This window comes from Schistocerca gregaria, chromosome 3 (genome assembly GCF_023897955.1).
Source record: "Schistocerca gregaria isolate iqSchGreg1 chromosome 3, iqSchGreg1.2, whole genome shotgun sequence".
In the NCBI taxonomy this organism is placed as follows: Eukaryota; Metazoa; Arthropoda; class Insecta; order Orthoptera; family Acrididae; genus Schistocerca; species Schistocerca gregaria.
Genome location: NC_064922.1, coordinates 873,060,176 through 873,077,501, shown reverse-complemented (window position 1 = coordinate 873,077,501; position 17,326 = coordinate 873,060,176). Strand labels below are relative to the sequence as shown.

The 17,326-nt window shown below is 41.5% G+C and overlaps 1 protein-coding gene across 3 annotated transcripts in view; it reads left to right on the top strand.

Moving 5' to 3' along the window:
• Positions 1-17,326, top strand: part of LOC126354923 (uncharacterized) — a 117,343-nt gene that overhangs the window by 29,792 nt on the left and 70,225 nt on the right. The window contains exon 2 of one of the 3 annotated variants that reach the window (XM_050005018.1): positions 11,385-11,713. The exons of the other annotated variants lie outside the window; for them this stretch is intronic. Coding sequence (XP_049860975.1) covers positions 11,385-11,600 — 216 coding nt within the window. The 3' untranslated portion in view covers positions 11,601-11,713. Of the gene's footprint in view, positions 1-11,384; positions 11,714-17,326 lie in introns of those variants that run through there. 3 annotated transcript variants of the gene reach the window in all.

Below are 17,326 nucleotides of genomic sequence, written 5' to 3'. Positions count from 1 at the left end.
AAGGTCAAACAGGCGGTTCCCACCTTATGAGGCCCCCTGTAACACCACTGTGCCTCTCCCTTGGTCACCATAATGTCCAATGGTGCTCATCCAGGGTTGTGTAGAACCGTAGTTCATTGCTAAAAACCTGATCCCCTTGATCAGCAGCCCACGCTTCCTGGTCACAGCAACCGTTTGCATTGTGTGTTGAGAGCAGCCTATGCATTGGGTCTATAATTCCGTAGTCCAGTTGCTGCTAGCCTCCAACCAGTTGTGTGGGATTACACAGAATGATCAGGGAGTCCGTTAATTGTTCTTTGATGCCTGGTGAGTATTTCATGGGGCGGCGATATGCTTGGTGCACAGTTCGGCGGTTCCTTGTGGAAGTCAGATGTAGTCAACCAGATACTTGACAACGATTATACATAGCGCCACATCCCCATGCAGAACAAAAGTGGGTCACTGTCACATCCTAATGCTCCAAATATGTTGGTATGCCACGATTCGAGCAGCCAACCAAATAGAGGCCCACAATGAACTTACTCAAACTCTGCAGTGTGCCGATAACGCAATCTGGCATGGGTACGACGCATCTCTTCGTGTTTCATAGTGATCTCTCAATATTTGACGTTCACGCCTGTTATATGCCCTAGCAGACCTTGTAACAAAACAAAACATAGACAACACTAAACACGAACAACATTAACGCACTTTGGTGGTCTTTCAACTTACCACATAGAATTTTAATTGTAGTCAGTTACATACTCACCGATAGTGTGTACGTGTACGTAGTTACAACGTCCGATCATTTCTGGATGCAGCAGTTTTTTTCTTAGCCAATGGATATGTTTCATTTTTTGGACAGAGTTAAATGGCTGTGTTAATTTTTTTCGGTAAAATTGCAAAATTAATAAGGGAAAGTGCACTTTCTTTCCGTAAATGTAACATGATATTGAACTGTGCCTGGAGATGGATGACCATCTTCCAGATACCGGTATTACGGTGGAGAAGAAGTTTGAGAAATGTTTGGTTTATGAAATGGAACAGCTGGGCTACTAGCTAAATTACATTTCATATTTCAACTATGATCAGATGACTGCGATTTGATTTGTGATATGTGCATGAGTATCGAGGAACTGATGAAATAGACATAAAATGGGGTAGTCGTGTAATTTGTCCACTGCAACCATTCTAAATGGTACTTGGTACTTGAACAATATCTTGACTGCCATTGTTCCGTTGTTTTCTCGACATCCTTAGATACAGTTTTCCTGCATTGGTCTGAAGAATTTGGCAACAATATTTGTAAATGTATTTCCGATGCTCCATACACACGTTACAAGCGACAAGTGGCTCTTTTCTGATCTTTCTCTTTTACATTGAGTTCCTGAGTATGCATTTTATGTAGCAGTCACTGTAACATTAAACCATCATTAATTAGAGTAATATTTAGATTCAGTTTGTCACAGATTTATTTTCAGTACAGAACAAATATCACACCGAAGAGAAGGAGACATATTCTTAAAGAGGTAAAACTGCTGCAATGCTATTGTCATTTTGGACTTAGTACATCCTCGATATGACGATAAAAAGTCGCAGGGTAAGATTCCTCATGTGACAGCTCTCGGCTTGGAGAGTCATTATTTCACTTTCGGCCTAGATTACCTGGTCCACTCACATGAATAAAATGGCAAAAACATACACCTATTATATTGAGACGGAGGTTGTACACCATCTGATCAGAACTGTCCAGATGCCGACCAGTGGACGTTAATATGAGGTTTGTCCACCTTCTCCTTTATTGGGTCCGCAGCTCGTAGTTTCGCGGTCGCGTTCTCGCTTCGCAATCACGGAGTACCAGGTTCGATTACCAGAAGGGTCAGGGATTTTCACCTGCCTCGAGATGAAAATGATGAGTTTGGACTGAGCAAAGGTTTGGAATTTGTACGGCGCTGATAACCGCGCAGTTGAGCGCCCCAAAAATTAACATCGTCATGACCTCCTTTATGGTGGGTTGACTGCGTTGGAGTGTGTGAATGTCTGAAGGAATGGCAGCTAATTCTTCCTAAAAAGAACCGAAATCAGGGTGAGTAACGATGTCTGACGCTGGGATTCTGGAGCGATGTTGAAATTCTAACTCATCTCACAGATCTTCCGTTTGGATTAGCTCAGGACTCCAGTCAGGTCAGTCCATTTCAGGGCGTTATTCCCCACAGTTACCTCACAATTCCTGCAATAAGAGGTCTACGTACAAACCACGAAACGCACCCTCATACCATATCATCACCTACCCAATACTTCGCTGTTGGCACTGCGCAGGACGGCAGATAATGTTCTCCAGACATTCGCCAAACCCAAACCCTTCTGTCAGAGGGCATGGCGTGACTCATCACTCCAAATCATTCGTTCTCCGTCATCCACCATCGAGTAGCGTCGGTATTTGGACCATGTCAGGTGTCACTTAACATTGAGTACAAAAACGTGTGGTTTACAGGGAACTTCTCAATCATTGGACGCCATTCTTTCTTACTCTTTGCGAACAGTCACTCTGTCAGGTGGACTGCTGATAACAAATTGGAACTCTACGAGTGATTCTTCTGTTGATTTCATGGCATTTCTTACAACCTCCATCCGCATTGCTCGATGCTCTCTATCACTCAGAACATAAGGTGAGTCTGGTCTTGGTTTAGTTGTGGTTGTTCCTTCGGGTTTTCACTTCACAATCACACCACCAACAGACGACCTCGGCAGATCCGGAATGGCTGTAATGGCCCTGATGGATTTGTTGCTGAGTTGACGGCCAGTGACTGGACCACATTCGATGTCACTGAGCTTTCCTTACCGACCCAGTCTACTGTTGCTGCTTCTCTACCGACAACACAGCGCGCCCCTCCTTGTTTTGTGTTGGCGAGTCAGCTGCTTGTCATATCTAGTGGCCAATTATGTATTACATAGGGGTTTCTGGATACTGAGTAGCTCCTTTTTACGCCCTTCGGCCGCTATCAAAAAAGAGTCTATCAAAAAAGAGTCCATTACTTGTTCAAACTTTACATTTAGACGTTCCAAACCCGACCTAGCATGATAATATCTGACAAAAACATAGGTCACCATGAAAGCACAATAAATTGGTGACATATTTAGACTGAACCTACTTGAATTCATTGGCAACCAAGGGGGAAAGAAATTAACTTACAGTATTGTTTGAAAGGGTATCCATCATCATAACGGTACTCAGTTAACCAGCACCACATACTCTAGTTACAAAACTAGCTATACCATGGCACCAAGTGGCATGGTTTTCGTAGAGTTGGGATCTTGCATTAAATGTCGAGATACAATAATCTCAAATTCAGTCCCAGAAACAACTGTAGAAACATAAAATAGCAATAAACATTTTGGAGGAAAATCAAGAACCACATTTAGAAGTGTGGAAATCAAACTACATCATTAACACTTGTGATGACCAAGAGATGATGTGAAGAGTAGGAGGGAAGACAGAGGGGACTCTGTGGAATGGCACAAAACAATCTTAGCTCATGCAAGTGACAGCTAGCGACAAACACCAGTGGCAAATCTGTAACTACAAGTTTAACAGGCATTGCGCCACTAGTAAACTACTGTCTCTTTTCCATACAAATAAAAGCACTCCATCTTCAGGCCACGTGTGGCCTACCGAGACCATCCGACCGCCGAGCCATCCTCAGTGGAGAATGCTCATAGGAGGGGCGTGGGGTCAGCACACCGTCCTCCCAGTCGTTATGATGGTATTCTTGACCGAAGCCGCTACTATTCGGAGGAGTATCTCCTCAATTGGCATCACGAGGATGAGTGCACATCGAAAAATGGCAACAGCGCATGGCGGCCTGGATGGTCACCCATCCAAATGATGACCACGCCCCACAGCACTTAACTTCGGTGATCTCACGGGAACCGGTGCAACCATTGTGGCAGTGCCGTTGCCCTTCCCATACAAATAGTAATAAAATTTCTGAAATGCCCATACCACGACTAGTACTTGCAGCTCTGTAGTAGTATAAGACCTTTCACATTCTGGGAAAATCCGACTTGAAATGACGCACAAAAACCTACAGCTGAGGGTTCAGTCCAGACTCTGAAGACGTATGAGTGTGGCATTAAAATTTGAGAACATACTGGCAATGTCTTAATTGCTTCAAACGATTTCTAACATTCTGATGTCCACTGCCTTAGTACATCTTTCCTCAACAATCAAAGCAAAGTTCTGAGATTGATAGACTGATATCAAAGAGAATCTTTTTTAGTTTCTGGTACTTCAAAATTATTAATCGCTAGTATCTTGCCACTATGAGATAGAATACCTTCCAAATTAATGAGTTGACCAAGATACTTGATTCATATTAGACAAAAATGTGACTTTTTATGATTAGCTGTAATCCCAGTTTGCTTCAATGTCTAGCACTTGTGGAAGTAGGGTAATTTGTTCCTCCAATGCCGTTGTTGCCAATAGAAGGTCATCCACAACTGAAGTTAGTTCACTCCTAAGTTCTGGTCCCAACACTGTGTCTAATGCCTACATTAAACTCTTGATGTATGCTCAACCCAAATGGAAGAACCCTGAAGTAACATGACCTTTCAGTGCAAATGTAGGCAGTATATTTCTTTGGCTCTGGTTTTCTTGATCCTTGCCAATATGAAGGTCAGAGATCGATGTTTGGTGAGTATTTTACACCACGAAACTTTAGTATTAAGGCACACATTTTGTCCAGGAGTGTCCAAACTGGTACAATAATCTTGTTAATCACCCAAGCATCGAACACAAATGCGTCTTTCCACCTGCATTAGGCACTACAGAAAGGAGCTACAATATGGACTTATGGATGTCTCCATCAAATCCCATCTCAACATCCTCTAAAATTCGTCTTCAAGTGTCTACCATAGTGACCAGGGAGCTACATAAAAGATGTGGTAAACGTTGGGTGAGGAAACACACCTAAAAGGTATGTATACATCCTTTAATGTTACCTGGGCGTTCCTGAAAAACATCCGAATGTTGCAATACTCTGTCTGTCAACTGCTGCTATTGTAAAGGTCAATGTGCTGGGCTCCTCATAATGTTTACTGAACTTCTGTGTAAAGTAGAAGCACACAAATTTTCCAGACCAGTAAATTCTGCATGTGATGGCGTTTCTCATGAATAACACATAGCTGATTCTGTCTGCAATATTTTCCACAACTCTTTTCTTGCTTTGTTAGCTCTAATCAGGTTACCACACTGTTGATCTGGCATGAGATATCACCCTCTGAAAAGTCGAACTTTGTGTCTCATTTTCAAGAGAAAAAACCTCACTGAGGATGTAGTCTACTGTTAAACCTTCAATAACTATAACATTTATCAGTTATTAACGTCGGAACTGTCTAAGCTTCAAAGTTTCTTTTCCATAAGCACTGCAGCATAGTCTTATGTGGTGGGAGTCACCTCAGGATTTGGATTCATGTTGTTTCTCGGCTCTATTTGAAACTGATCTGCATTTCCACAATATGATGCGGTGCTCGAGGTTTGTGGCTGTACTGTATCACGTACAATGTATTACTATCCTGTATTGCTATCACACTTGTTCTGCTTCTTCAGACACCTTGTCTACTTGACAAGTCATCAGAGTTTTCCATTGTTCGAGATTCGAATCTCTCTGTCGCTTAATCCTATGTAGCTGCTCCTGAACGTTTGAATCGCAAGATGTATTAGCGCCAAGTAAGATTGCAACCACCAACTTAATCTTTCCATCTACATTTCATTTAACTTCCACTTCACTTGTCTCAGACCATATATTTATCTCTGAGGAAAAGTATCGCTTACGTTCGTCAGACTCATCCGCTATCTTTTTCTGATGGCCTGAATTAATGGTGGATACCTACACAACTTAGTCCGCAACGGGAGGAGTGGTAGCTTCAGGCCGAATTTTCTGTCCTTGTTGTGAAAACTGTTCCTGTAACTTTTTAAAGTCTGTGATTTCAGTTACTGATTCCGTAACTATTTTAGCAAGATTCGCCTGTTACCGTGCATTCCCAGATACTTCGCTCTGTTAGACAATAAAATCCGGCCCAGAGAGTAAATTTGCTAAGTCTCCTCCTTGGTGGGCATTTCGGACTGTCGGAGTGGAATGTAACCTTAATGGTCTTAAAGTTTCTATCTCTGGGTCACACGCAGTTAGTTCTGCCTTTTCTGCTTCTTCTAAGGCCTGCACGTTGGATTGTTGTTGTTCCATCTGAAACTGATATCACATAGAAATTCTACATAAACTAACAGCCTAACTTTCGAGAAACAGTAAGTTCACTCTGATAGATAGAGTCACACTAAATAAAACATTTACTCGGTGCACTGAGATACTGACTTTATATAGAGGAAAGTTTAATAGCACTATTAACAGACTTTTTTCCGCGCTGGGCAGCCTCGCGGTCTGTGGCCACGGTCCGTGCGGCTTCCCCCCTCGGAGGTTCATCCTCTCTCGGGCATGGGTGAGAGTGTTGTCCTTAGCGTAAGTTAATGTAAGTTAGATTAAGTAGTGTGTAAGCTTAGCAGCGGCAGCCGAAAGGCCGGCAAAAGGCGGAGCCGGTCGGCGAACCCGTGGGCAGCCCAGGGCAGAAGCCGCCAAGGACGGGGGCCGACCGCGCCGTATATAAGGGACCACTGGCCACCGCTGGGCATCACTCGGGTTCCGAGGCTCCTCTGCTCTCTGACCGCAGCTCGTCTCCAACCACCTCCGCCGACACCATGAAGGCTTTCGTAAGTACCACGTGCCCAAGTGCCATAGGCCGCTCCTAACCGTAACCTGCATAATCTGGGTCTAACTCTGCTTGCTCAGAACCGCTGAAAATTGTAATATTCTTATCTTGCACGTACCTTGCTCTGCTTTGGGATTTTTGCGTGTGAGAAGATATCACACCGTAACTCGGGAACTGTTTATTTCTTGACTGCCCATCGTACGTTTCAGCTCTACGTTAGTCTGATTGTTCTTGCCAGTCCTGTATAGCACCAAAGGTTTGCTCTTTTCTAGTACGTGTGGTATGTTCTCCATTTCTGCAGTAGGTGCCTGGTTCATGAGAAGTTTTAGTTCACCAAGTATCACGGTAAATCCAACTACATTGGGACTCTTCGGCATGAAGTTACATCTTTTCCCAAGCTGTCAATGTCATTCTACGTTATTGTAACCTGTACCTCCCTTTAATGATTTTTCTATGACCAGACCACTACTGCCTGTAAGATTCACAGTTATGTTTGGTCTAGGGCTTCTAGGTCCGACTCTGCTTGCTTCGAACTGTTGAAACTATCGATGCGTAGACCAATTCTTTCCATATCGAACGGTAACGCATTTAATCTCAACAACACTTTATTACATCATAGCAATCATAGCGGAGATTTATTGGCAAAACAGAGACAGCGCAAGTATTGTAGAAGTCCATAATAGAATCTGTCTTGAGTCTTCTCAATAGAATTTCCGCTTTGCCAATGTTCATTTCGAATTCACAGCTTCATCTTCCGGCCTTTAGTCGTAAGGACATTAGCTGCATTATCAACACGCCAGAAAGGCATATCTGTGTGAGTTACAGTGGGTTCTTAATTGTAATTTGTGGTATTTTTGTGGAACATACCTAGAATTACAGATGAATATGTGGAGATTTTTGTTAAAGCTTATAGTATGCCATAGACTATCGCTGATTTCTGTCCTATAGAAATGCTGGTCCTTTGCACCACTAAAGCTTTGTTCTACTCCAGTACTCGTGGTACGTTCTCCTTTTCCGCAACTCGTTCAGTGTGAAACTGTAGATGATGTACCCTCCAGACATATGCAGGTACATCGTGCTCCACGAAAGCACTTCTAGGGCATGAAACAGTAGTTGATTACAATGTCTGACTGGCGGTCGTGTGCTCAAACCATACCGTATTCCTTCGTATATTAACACGTGTTACATTACACTTATTTACAGAGAGGATCGCTTGGTAATGTACATCTACATGACTGCTCTGCAGTTCACACTTAATTGCCTGGCAAAGCGTTCACCAAACCCCTGTCACATTATGTTTCTAACCTTCCAGTCTCGAACAGCCTCGAAGAGGAACAGTTAAAGTTTGCTCTGCGAGTTATGATTTCTCTTATTTAATTACGCTGCTTATCTCTCCCTTTGTTTGTGCGAGTCAACAAAACATATTCGCTTTTGGAGGAGAAAGTTGGTGCTTGAAATATAGCGAAAAGATCTTGTCTTGTAGCAACGAGAAACGCCTTTGGTTTAGTGATCGTCACTCTGGCTAGAGTACTATTTCGGTGACATACTCTTCCCTTTTCGCGATAATACTAAGTTATTTGCCCTCCTTTGAACTTTTTCGATGTCCTACGTCAATCCTACCTGGTAAGGGTCGCACACCGCGCAGCAGTACTCCACAGGAGGACGGGCAAGCTTAATTGCTTACACCTGCGATGAAAATCATAATGTATATAATTCGTGAAGAGCCATGAGTACTTTGAGACTTATTCAAGGTGGAAAATACATAATTTCAGGGATATCTAGTTCGTGGAACTCTTGTCGCAAGTTACCCACAAGTCAGTCAATGACATTCCCATATGCAAGTAAAGGTTTCTTCTACTTCAGTACTCGAGGCACGTTGCTGCAAACGAGGGCTCTCCCTTTTTTTGCATTACGCTCACAGCGCTTATAGGCAGACTGGGCTGTTAGTACGGCCTGAGAGAATTCAAACTATTGTCTTCTTACAAGCTGCCTAGTTAACTCACCGTTCATAGACATTACTTATCCAAGGGCTAACAGAAAATAATGTTCATTCTAACATCATGGGCTTTGCAGGAAAATTATGATACCTTTATGACGTACTCTTATTGACATCAGACTATATTTACTGTTCTAAAAACACTTACATTTTTATGGGCAGTTTCCTCAACAGTAACTTTCATTACTGGGTGGAAAACTTTCTCCATACTGAAATTTCAATTTTACAATAATACTCAGCTCTGGTCTGTGCAAATTTTGCTTCTGTTACCTTCATTCGGAGCCAGTGGAGGAAACAAGAGGACTCTCTCTCGCTTTTACTATATCACTCAAAGTACAAAATCAAATGAAAATTTTTTAGATAAAAGAAATCCTTTTCAGTTTGAAAACCGTTCAATAAATAGAACAGTTTTAATACGCAGTTGTCTGTTATCACAATGCAGTGAATCTAATAGTATAGTTAATGATCATAACTTTCAGGATTTAAATTATAGTTCCACATTCAAAAACATTCTCAGGCTTACTAACTTTCTGAAATATTTCAAACGTCTGTAACTGATTTTCTATTTGTTCAATATCATTTGAAACTAATACTACAAAAAATATATTTCACTCAAGGTAACCGGTTTCAACAGACTTAGATTTTCAGATTTTAAACATTTTTTTGTAGTAAAACATTTTCTATTTATTAGATACCTGTTAGACTTTATCATGCAAACGCTATTATTCCTTGATTCGACTTGGTACACAAGTACCAAGTTTGTACAGGCAATGTTTAAGTCTTTATTTGAGTCAATTTCATATTATTCGAAGAAAAAAGTCAGAAATCATGGCAATTCCGCAGGGACGTGATTGTTCGCTTTAATGCTATTTTCAAATGCTGGTAGTTTGTCACTTTTATTGTTTTATGAGCTCAAACGGAATTTAATCTTTCCTGAGGCAACTGTTGTGTGAAGCTCGTATTAAGGGAGACTGTGAGAGTTCAACATTCGTCCACTTTGGGTGATCTTTCAGAATAAATCTAAAATCACTGCGTTTCATGTATTAGATGTATGAAGATCGATATTCGTGTCTCTTTCTTAAAAAATCTTCTGTTGATTAGGCAATGGTTTCAGGTAACTTTAAAGACAAATTTACGGCAATCAATTAACAGTTAGTGGAAATATGTGGTGGCAGATCTAATTACGGAGAGAAAAAAGTTTATGTGTTAACCTTAGTTCACGATCAGTTTTCTGTACAAAAACGAAAGCCAGAGATGTAAACGCGAACACAGCCACGCAGCGATATCTATACATTTTCAGTTATAAGAGGAAACAGATAACCGATTGTCTCAAGTTGTCAAAATTCAATGCTATAGGCCATGTGTGACGTATACATAGGATATGTGAGATGCCCTTGTGGATACGTAATAAGACATGCTTATTTTCATCTGTGGAATGACATCTTTCACAAGTCATTCACTTTTCCGTTACTTCTAAAGCACTCCAGTGAAGAGGACAAGAGTCCATCATGGCTATTCTCTTTCGTGGTACTTTCTTTTGTTAATAGAGCGTAGTATGGAACAAGCGCACCCACACAACATTGCAGAATAAGAAATTATGTATTTAACATACCTCCCAGGCAGACTGCAGTTCCATAGAGTTTTCGCAATAATATATACTGCATTTATTGTGTGAATCTTCATGTTCTCACTACGCTCTTCTTTATCCATAAAAGAGAGGGAATTCAGCCCAGCCAAACGTTGTTAGTTTTGTTTTGACTGCATCCTTGGAATTTAATGGATGTATTTACTGTACCTGAAAAGGTAAAGCCAAGATCAGAACAGGATACTTGTCATTCGCAGGATGTTTTGACTTGTCACATACACTCAGAGCAGTGCACAGACTGCCAAAAGTAAAATAATTGAGTCTCTCCTGTGGCTAAGTCAGTCTTCATTATACCTGTTCACTCAGAGTGCAGTACAAGATCTTCTGTGGAAGATGTGGTGAGCAGTCAGCTTTCAGTCTTTTCCTGTCACATATTCCGCTTGTTAGATAGAGAGGGTAATAATCTTGAAGGGCAGATACGAGGGCTCGAGTACTGATCCAACACAGTTTTAATTTGTGATGTAGTAACTCCCTCATTGTTTCCATGACATTCTTATATTTTCTACTGTTTGTGATTGGTATGAGGTATTAGAAAAAACTGGTACCCTGATGACTCTTGAATTGAACAATTTAGGTCTTTCTACATGCACACATCCATAAACTTACGTACTTTAAGCAATTGTAGTTATTGTATCAGCCGCCATTCTCATTGTCGGTGATGCTAGACATTGCAACAATTTCCCCTAGATATAATTTCTGGAGAGAAGCATCCTTAAAATAGCAGTGAGGTGTAAATACTGCTTAGAAAACATTTCTTAAGTAAATTTAAATAACTGTGGGCCGAGTACAGTCCCCTGAGGAACATACAAAGCTATTCACATATCTGATAAAGCTTTGTCATCTTGGACAGCATAGTCTAGTCTAGCTCCTAGATATAGCTACATTTGAGCGCAGATTCTACTGGTTTAAGGAAAATGTATGAGATCCAAATGTGTGAATGCCATTACTTGTTTGACGTGGTAAGCTGTTTTCCTGATGTGGGGTGACAAGGTGTGTCTGCTGCAGGTGTGCGCCGTCCTGATGGCCCTGCTGGTGGCCGTGGCCTTCGCCGCTGAGGAGAAGGACCTGAAGGGCTCCGAGGCAGTGTACGTGGCGCCGCCCTACGCGGCCACCTACGGCTACTACGGCTACCCGTACGCCGCCGCCGCCTACCGCGCCGCCCCCGTCGTCAGCGCCTACTCCGCCTACCCCTACGCTGCCTACCCCTACTACTACCGCTGAGGTCTCCACGAGACTCCGCAGCTGGCCACTCAACACATGACGGATCAACGCCACACCCAAGCACACTTGCCTTGTAGCACACTTTTTTAAAAATACAACTGTTTCACAAAACAGTATCAGTGTGTACGTTTATTATTTCCTTCTCCATTAATAATCCATTCCACATGATTCCCTTACAGACTTCCTCAAACTGAAGCATCATCTTGAGATTTATGGACAGTTCCTCAGCTGCATACATATCTTGGAAAGGCTGAGTGGTATAAAAGATACAGAGCGAACCAGGGTATAAATCTCTTGAACAAGTCACATTCACATCAAGAACTATTTTTCCAAACAAAGTCAAAAGGTTTTGTTTCTCAACATTAATAAAAGTGAGATCTCACTGGTAATGAAGTTGGCCATGTAACCAAAGTAGATCAAAATCATCACACTTGAACACTAGTCTGCCCATGCTCAATACGAAATAAGTAGAAACGTCTCCGAAGATAAATAATCAGTGGAACCGGGAATGAAAGCATTTTCTCGCCATGTGACTCCATGAATGGACGTGAAATAGCTGTACATTAGACGAGACGTATATTCAATTTTGTATAACTTTTAATATACGACGTGCACCAATTTCAAGGTGTCATGCCACTTAAATACTCCGAGGACCTCTGAGTTTTCATCTTAAACTGGGACACCCGTTGTTTTACTGCTCTTCATACACTTATACTTCACATTTGCTGAATATGAAAAGAGCAATTGGTGAGCTTGTCCATTACTTCCACAAAGCTATAAATTATGCATGCTTTGTGTAGTATCTACTCAGTCAAATTATTTTATTAAATAAAGGAAGTTGTCTTATATCCTCAACTTGCGCTTAGTCCAAAAAATGTCTCACACACAAAAATTAGCGCACCTCTCCAGAGGCCAAATTGCGAAAATGATATCAAGTTGTTAATACTTTCATCTTTTGACGCTCTTTCATACACACTCTCCTCATTTGGACACATCTGCCACTTGTTGCCAATTTTTCCATGTCACGATGTTAGCCTGCAGAAGTTTCACCGACGCCCTTAAACCTATCCTTATCAATGATTAATTAAGAGTTACCCATTCTTCGATAAGATAGGTATCATACCACTTCAGTTATTAGAGTAATTTGGCACAGTAAGTGAAATAACCCATTAGTAGCTGCAGATACGATTATTACTCGTCTCATAAAAGACGAATAATAGTTTTTTTCTTATCCACAACATAAACAGCACTGAAGTAACCACTGAGGAAGAACGGCTGCAAATATTAACAATGTATAAGGGGTAATGGATCTGAAAGAAGAGAAGAGCGAGGAGGAGGAAAAAGAGAAACATGGCAGGACACGGGTAATGAAGAAAGGAGGATAAAAGGACATCACTAACTGAGAAACACTAAAAGAAACAAGCGGAGCTGAGAAAACAAGTGAATACATTGGCTCACAAAAAAAGCGAAGCACTCTGAAGGGAAGGAGAGACGTAACGAAAATTCACAACTTAACAAGGTATATGATATTTCAATGATTACAAATCGACAAATCGAATCAAATTAAAGAAGAACTTGGCTTGACTTTTCTATACGACGTTGCACCCCCTCGAACTTGGGTTGATGCACCGATTCGGTTGGGAAAGGTGTCATAAAGCTGTTGGATCCTCTTCTGAATCAAACTGGTCCACAACTCTTGTACTTGATCCTGTCACCCTGGACACTCGCACTATGACAGAGTTGAATCCCAGATGTACCCACACACATTCTATTGGGAACAGATCTGAGAATCCAGCCGGCAATAGGAGTTCCTCACCATCACACAGACATCAATACATTACACTACATTTATCGTTTTCCATGGATCCCTTGGAGAGGAGTCTCTCGGATGTGGAAAGAGTCAAAGGTTTTTTTTTTCCTTTTCTTTTTTTCTCAGGCTCATGGATATCGTACAATTCTTGTGCAGACGGAGTTATGAGCTGTAATCATTGTGAAGATATTCATCAACAGAGTAGAAGGAGTTGGCCAGCAGGAAGTTCTCTCATTCATTCTGAAACCGATAGATATCACTTACAAGACCTTTGATATACTCCGGTAAGTTATTGACTATATGAGTACCCATGTGTTTGACTCCTTTTCGTACTAATGTTAAGCTTATATATTCTTGTACAAATTGTTTTTGGTTCTGTTATTATAATCATGTTTTGCACTATTTTGTGTAAAAAGACGTATGCTGGAAATGACGAAAGGATATCAGTGAGTATGTGTACCGAGAAACAGTAGTTAGAATACTAAGTTTCTTAAAGAGGTCTCTGCATGATGATCAAGGACTGACACCAGATATAATTCTAATGACTCACTTCTAAATTTTCAAAATGTTCCCTTTTGGAGAGGAAGTTCCCCAAAAGGTGATTCCATAAAGCATTAGTGAATGGAAGCAGGCCGAATGAACTAACTTCTTCATTTTTAAATCACCTATTTCTGTTATCATGCGTACTGTAATTGTAGTTGAACTAAGGTGTTTCATTAAGTTCTAAAGTGTGTGTTTTCCAATTTAGGTTGCGGTCAATTTGTAACCCTAAAAATCTGACACTGTCCACAGATTTAATTTTATGTTTGAATACGTTATACTCATATGGTCAGGTATTCTTTGTGAGGTACTAAACTGTATGTACTTTGTATTGTCAAAATTCAGTGAGATCTATTTGCTGTAAACCACCCATTGATACAAATATTTCATTAGCTGACTGCTCAGTAAGATCACAGGTACTCTTTTTTATACCAATACTTGCATCATCTGCAAATAAAACAAAATTTGCATTTTGTGACACTGCATATGGAAGGTCATTAATACATAATCGGAACAACAAGGGATCTACAATAGAGCCCTGGGACACCCCTTGTCTGATAGCTTCATATTTTGAATAACTATGGCTGTGTGGTAAGCCTGATACAAACACACACTGTTTTCTATTGAAGATATAGGCAGAGAACCATGAGCCTGATACTCCTGTTAGCCCATAATACTTTAACTTTTGTATGAGCATATCATGCTTAACACAATCGAAAGCTTTAGCCAGATCACAGAACATTACAAGTGGTAATAACTTTTGATTTATCATCTGTAAAAGTAAATATAGTTTGATCAGTTTACAGTCCTTTCTGAAATCCAAACTGGTTTTGAGTGAGAATATATTTCTGTGCTAAGTGTTTATAAAGTCTATCGTACATAACTCTTCAAAACACTTTTGAAAATATTGCCAATAATGAAATGGGATGGAAGTTTTCTACTGATGATTTGTCTCCTTTCTTATGGAATGGTTTGATAATAGCATATTTAAGTCTATCTGTAAAGGTACCACTACTGGAGGGATTCATTACATGAGTAATTTAATAGGGATGTATGCCACTGTTCTTTTGGAAATTGGCAACACAAGATTGTCACACAAGAGGTAACACATGAAGACACAGAGTTACCTCAGTCACTAAGAGCTGTGATTTAAGACCAAACAGGCGGTTCCCCACACCATGAGGAGCCCTGTAACACCACTGTGCCTCTCCCCTGGTCACCGTAATGTCCAATGGTGCTCATCCAGGGTTGTGTAGTTCATTGCTGAAAACGTGATCCCATTGATCAGCAGCCCACGCTTCCTGGTCACAGCAACCGTTTTCATTGTGTGTTGAGAGCAGCCTATGCATTGGGTCTATAATTCCGTAGTCCAGTTGCTGCTAGCCACCGACCAGTTGTGTGGGATTACACAGAATGATCAGGGAGTCCGTTAATTGTTCTTTGATGCTTGGTGAGTATTTCATGTGGCGGCGATATGCTTGGTGCACAGTTCGGCGGTTCCTTGTGGAAGTCAGATGTAGTCAACCAGATACTTGACAACGATTATGCATAGCGCCACATCCCCATGCAGAACAAAAGTGGGTCACTGTCACATCCGAATGCTCCAAATATGTGGGTATGCCACGATTCGAGCAGCCAACCAAATAGAGACCCACAATGAACTCACTCAAACTCTGCAGTGTGCCGATAACGCAATCTGGCACGGGTACGACGCATCTCTTCGTGTTTCATAGTGATCTCTCAATATCTGACGTTCACGCCTGTTATATGCCCTAGCAGACCTTGTAACAAAACAAAACATAGACTACAATAAACACGAACAACACTAACGCACTTTGGTGGTCTTTCAACTTACCACATAGAATTTTAATTGTAGTCAGTTACATACTCACCGATAGTGTGTACGTGTACGTAGTTACAACGTACGATCATTTCTGGATGCAGCAGTTTTTTTCTTAGCCAATGGATATGTTTCATTTTTTGGACAGAGTTAAATGGCTGTGTTAATTTTTTTCGGAAAAATTGCAAAATTAATAAGAGAAAGTGCACGGTTTTTTCCTTAAATGTAACACGATACTGAACTGTGCCTGGAGATGAATGACCATCTTCCAGATACCGGTATTACGGTGGAGAAGAAGTTTGAGAAATGTTTGGTTTATGAATTGGAACAGATGGGCTACTAGCTAAGTTACATTTCATATTGCGACTATGATCAGATGACTGTGATTTGATATGTGATATGTGCATGAGTATCGAGGAACCGATGAAATAGACATAAAATGGGGTAGTCGTGTAATTTGTCCACTGGAACCATTCTAAATGGTCCTTGGTACTTGAACAATATCTTGACTGCAACTGTTCCGTTCTTTTCTCGTCATCCTTAAGGAACACCTAGCATATACAGTTTTCTTGAATTGGTCTGAAGAATCTGGCCCCAATATTTGTAAATGTATTTCCGATACTCCCTACACACCTTACAAGCAATAAGTGACTCTTTTTCTGATCTTTCTCCTTTACATTGAGTTCCTGAGTATGTGTTTTATATAGCGATCATTAATTAGAGTAATATTTAGGTTCAGTTTATCACAGATTTATTTTCAGTACAGAACAAATATCACACCGAAGAGGAGGAGACATATTCTTAAAGGTCTACAGCTGCTACAATACTATTGTCATTTTGGACTTAAAATACCCTCTTTATGACGATCAAAAGTGGAAGGGTCAGACTCCTCATGTGACAGCTCTCGGCTTAGATAGTCAGTATTTCACTTTCGGCCGAGATTACCTGGTCCAATCACATGTATCAAATGGTAAAAACACATATACACTCCTGGAAATGGAAAAAAGAACACATTGACACCGGTGTGTCAGACCCACCATACTTGCTCCGGACACTGCGAGAGGGCTGTACAAGCAATGATCACACGCACGGCACAGCGGACGCAACAGGAACCGCGGTGTTGGCCGTCGAATGGCGCCAGCTGCGCAGCATTTGTGCACCGCCGCCGTCAGTGTCAGCCAGTTTGCCGTGGCATACGAAGCTCCATCGCAGTCTTTAACACTGGTAGCATGCCGCGACAGCGTGGACGTGAACCGTATGTGCAGTTGACGGACTTTGAGCGAGGGCGTATAGTGGGCATGCGGGAGGCCGGGTGGACGTACCGCCGAATTGCTCAACAAGTGGGGCGTGAGGTCTCCATAGTACATCGATGTTGCCGCCAGTGGTCGGCGGAAGGTGCACGTGCCCGTCGACCTGGGACCGGACCGCAGCGACGCACGGATGCACGCCAAGACCGTAGGATCCTACGCAGTGCTGTAGGGGACCGCACCGCCACTTCCCAGCAAATTAGGGACACTGTTGCTCCTGGGGTATCGG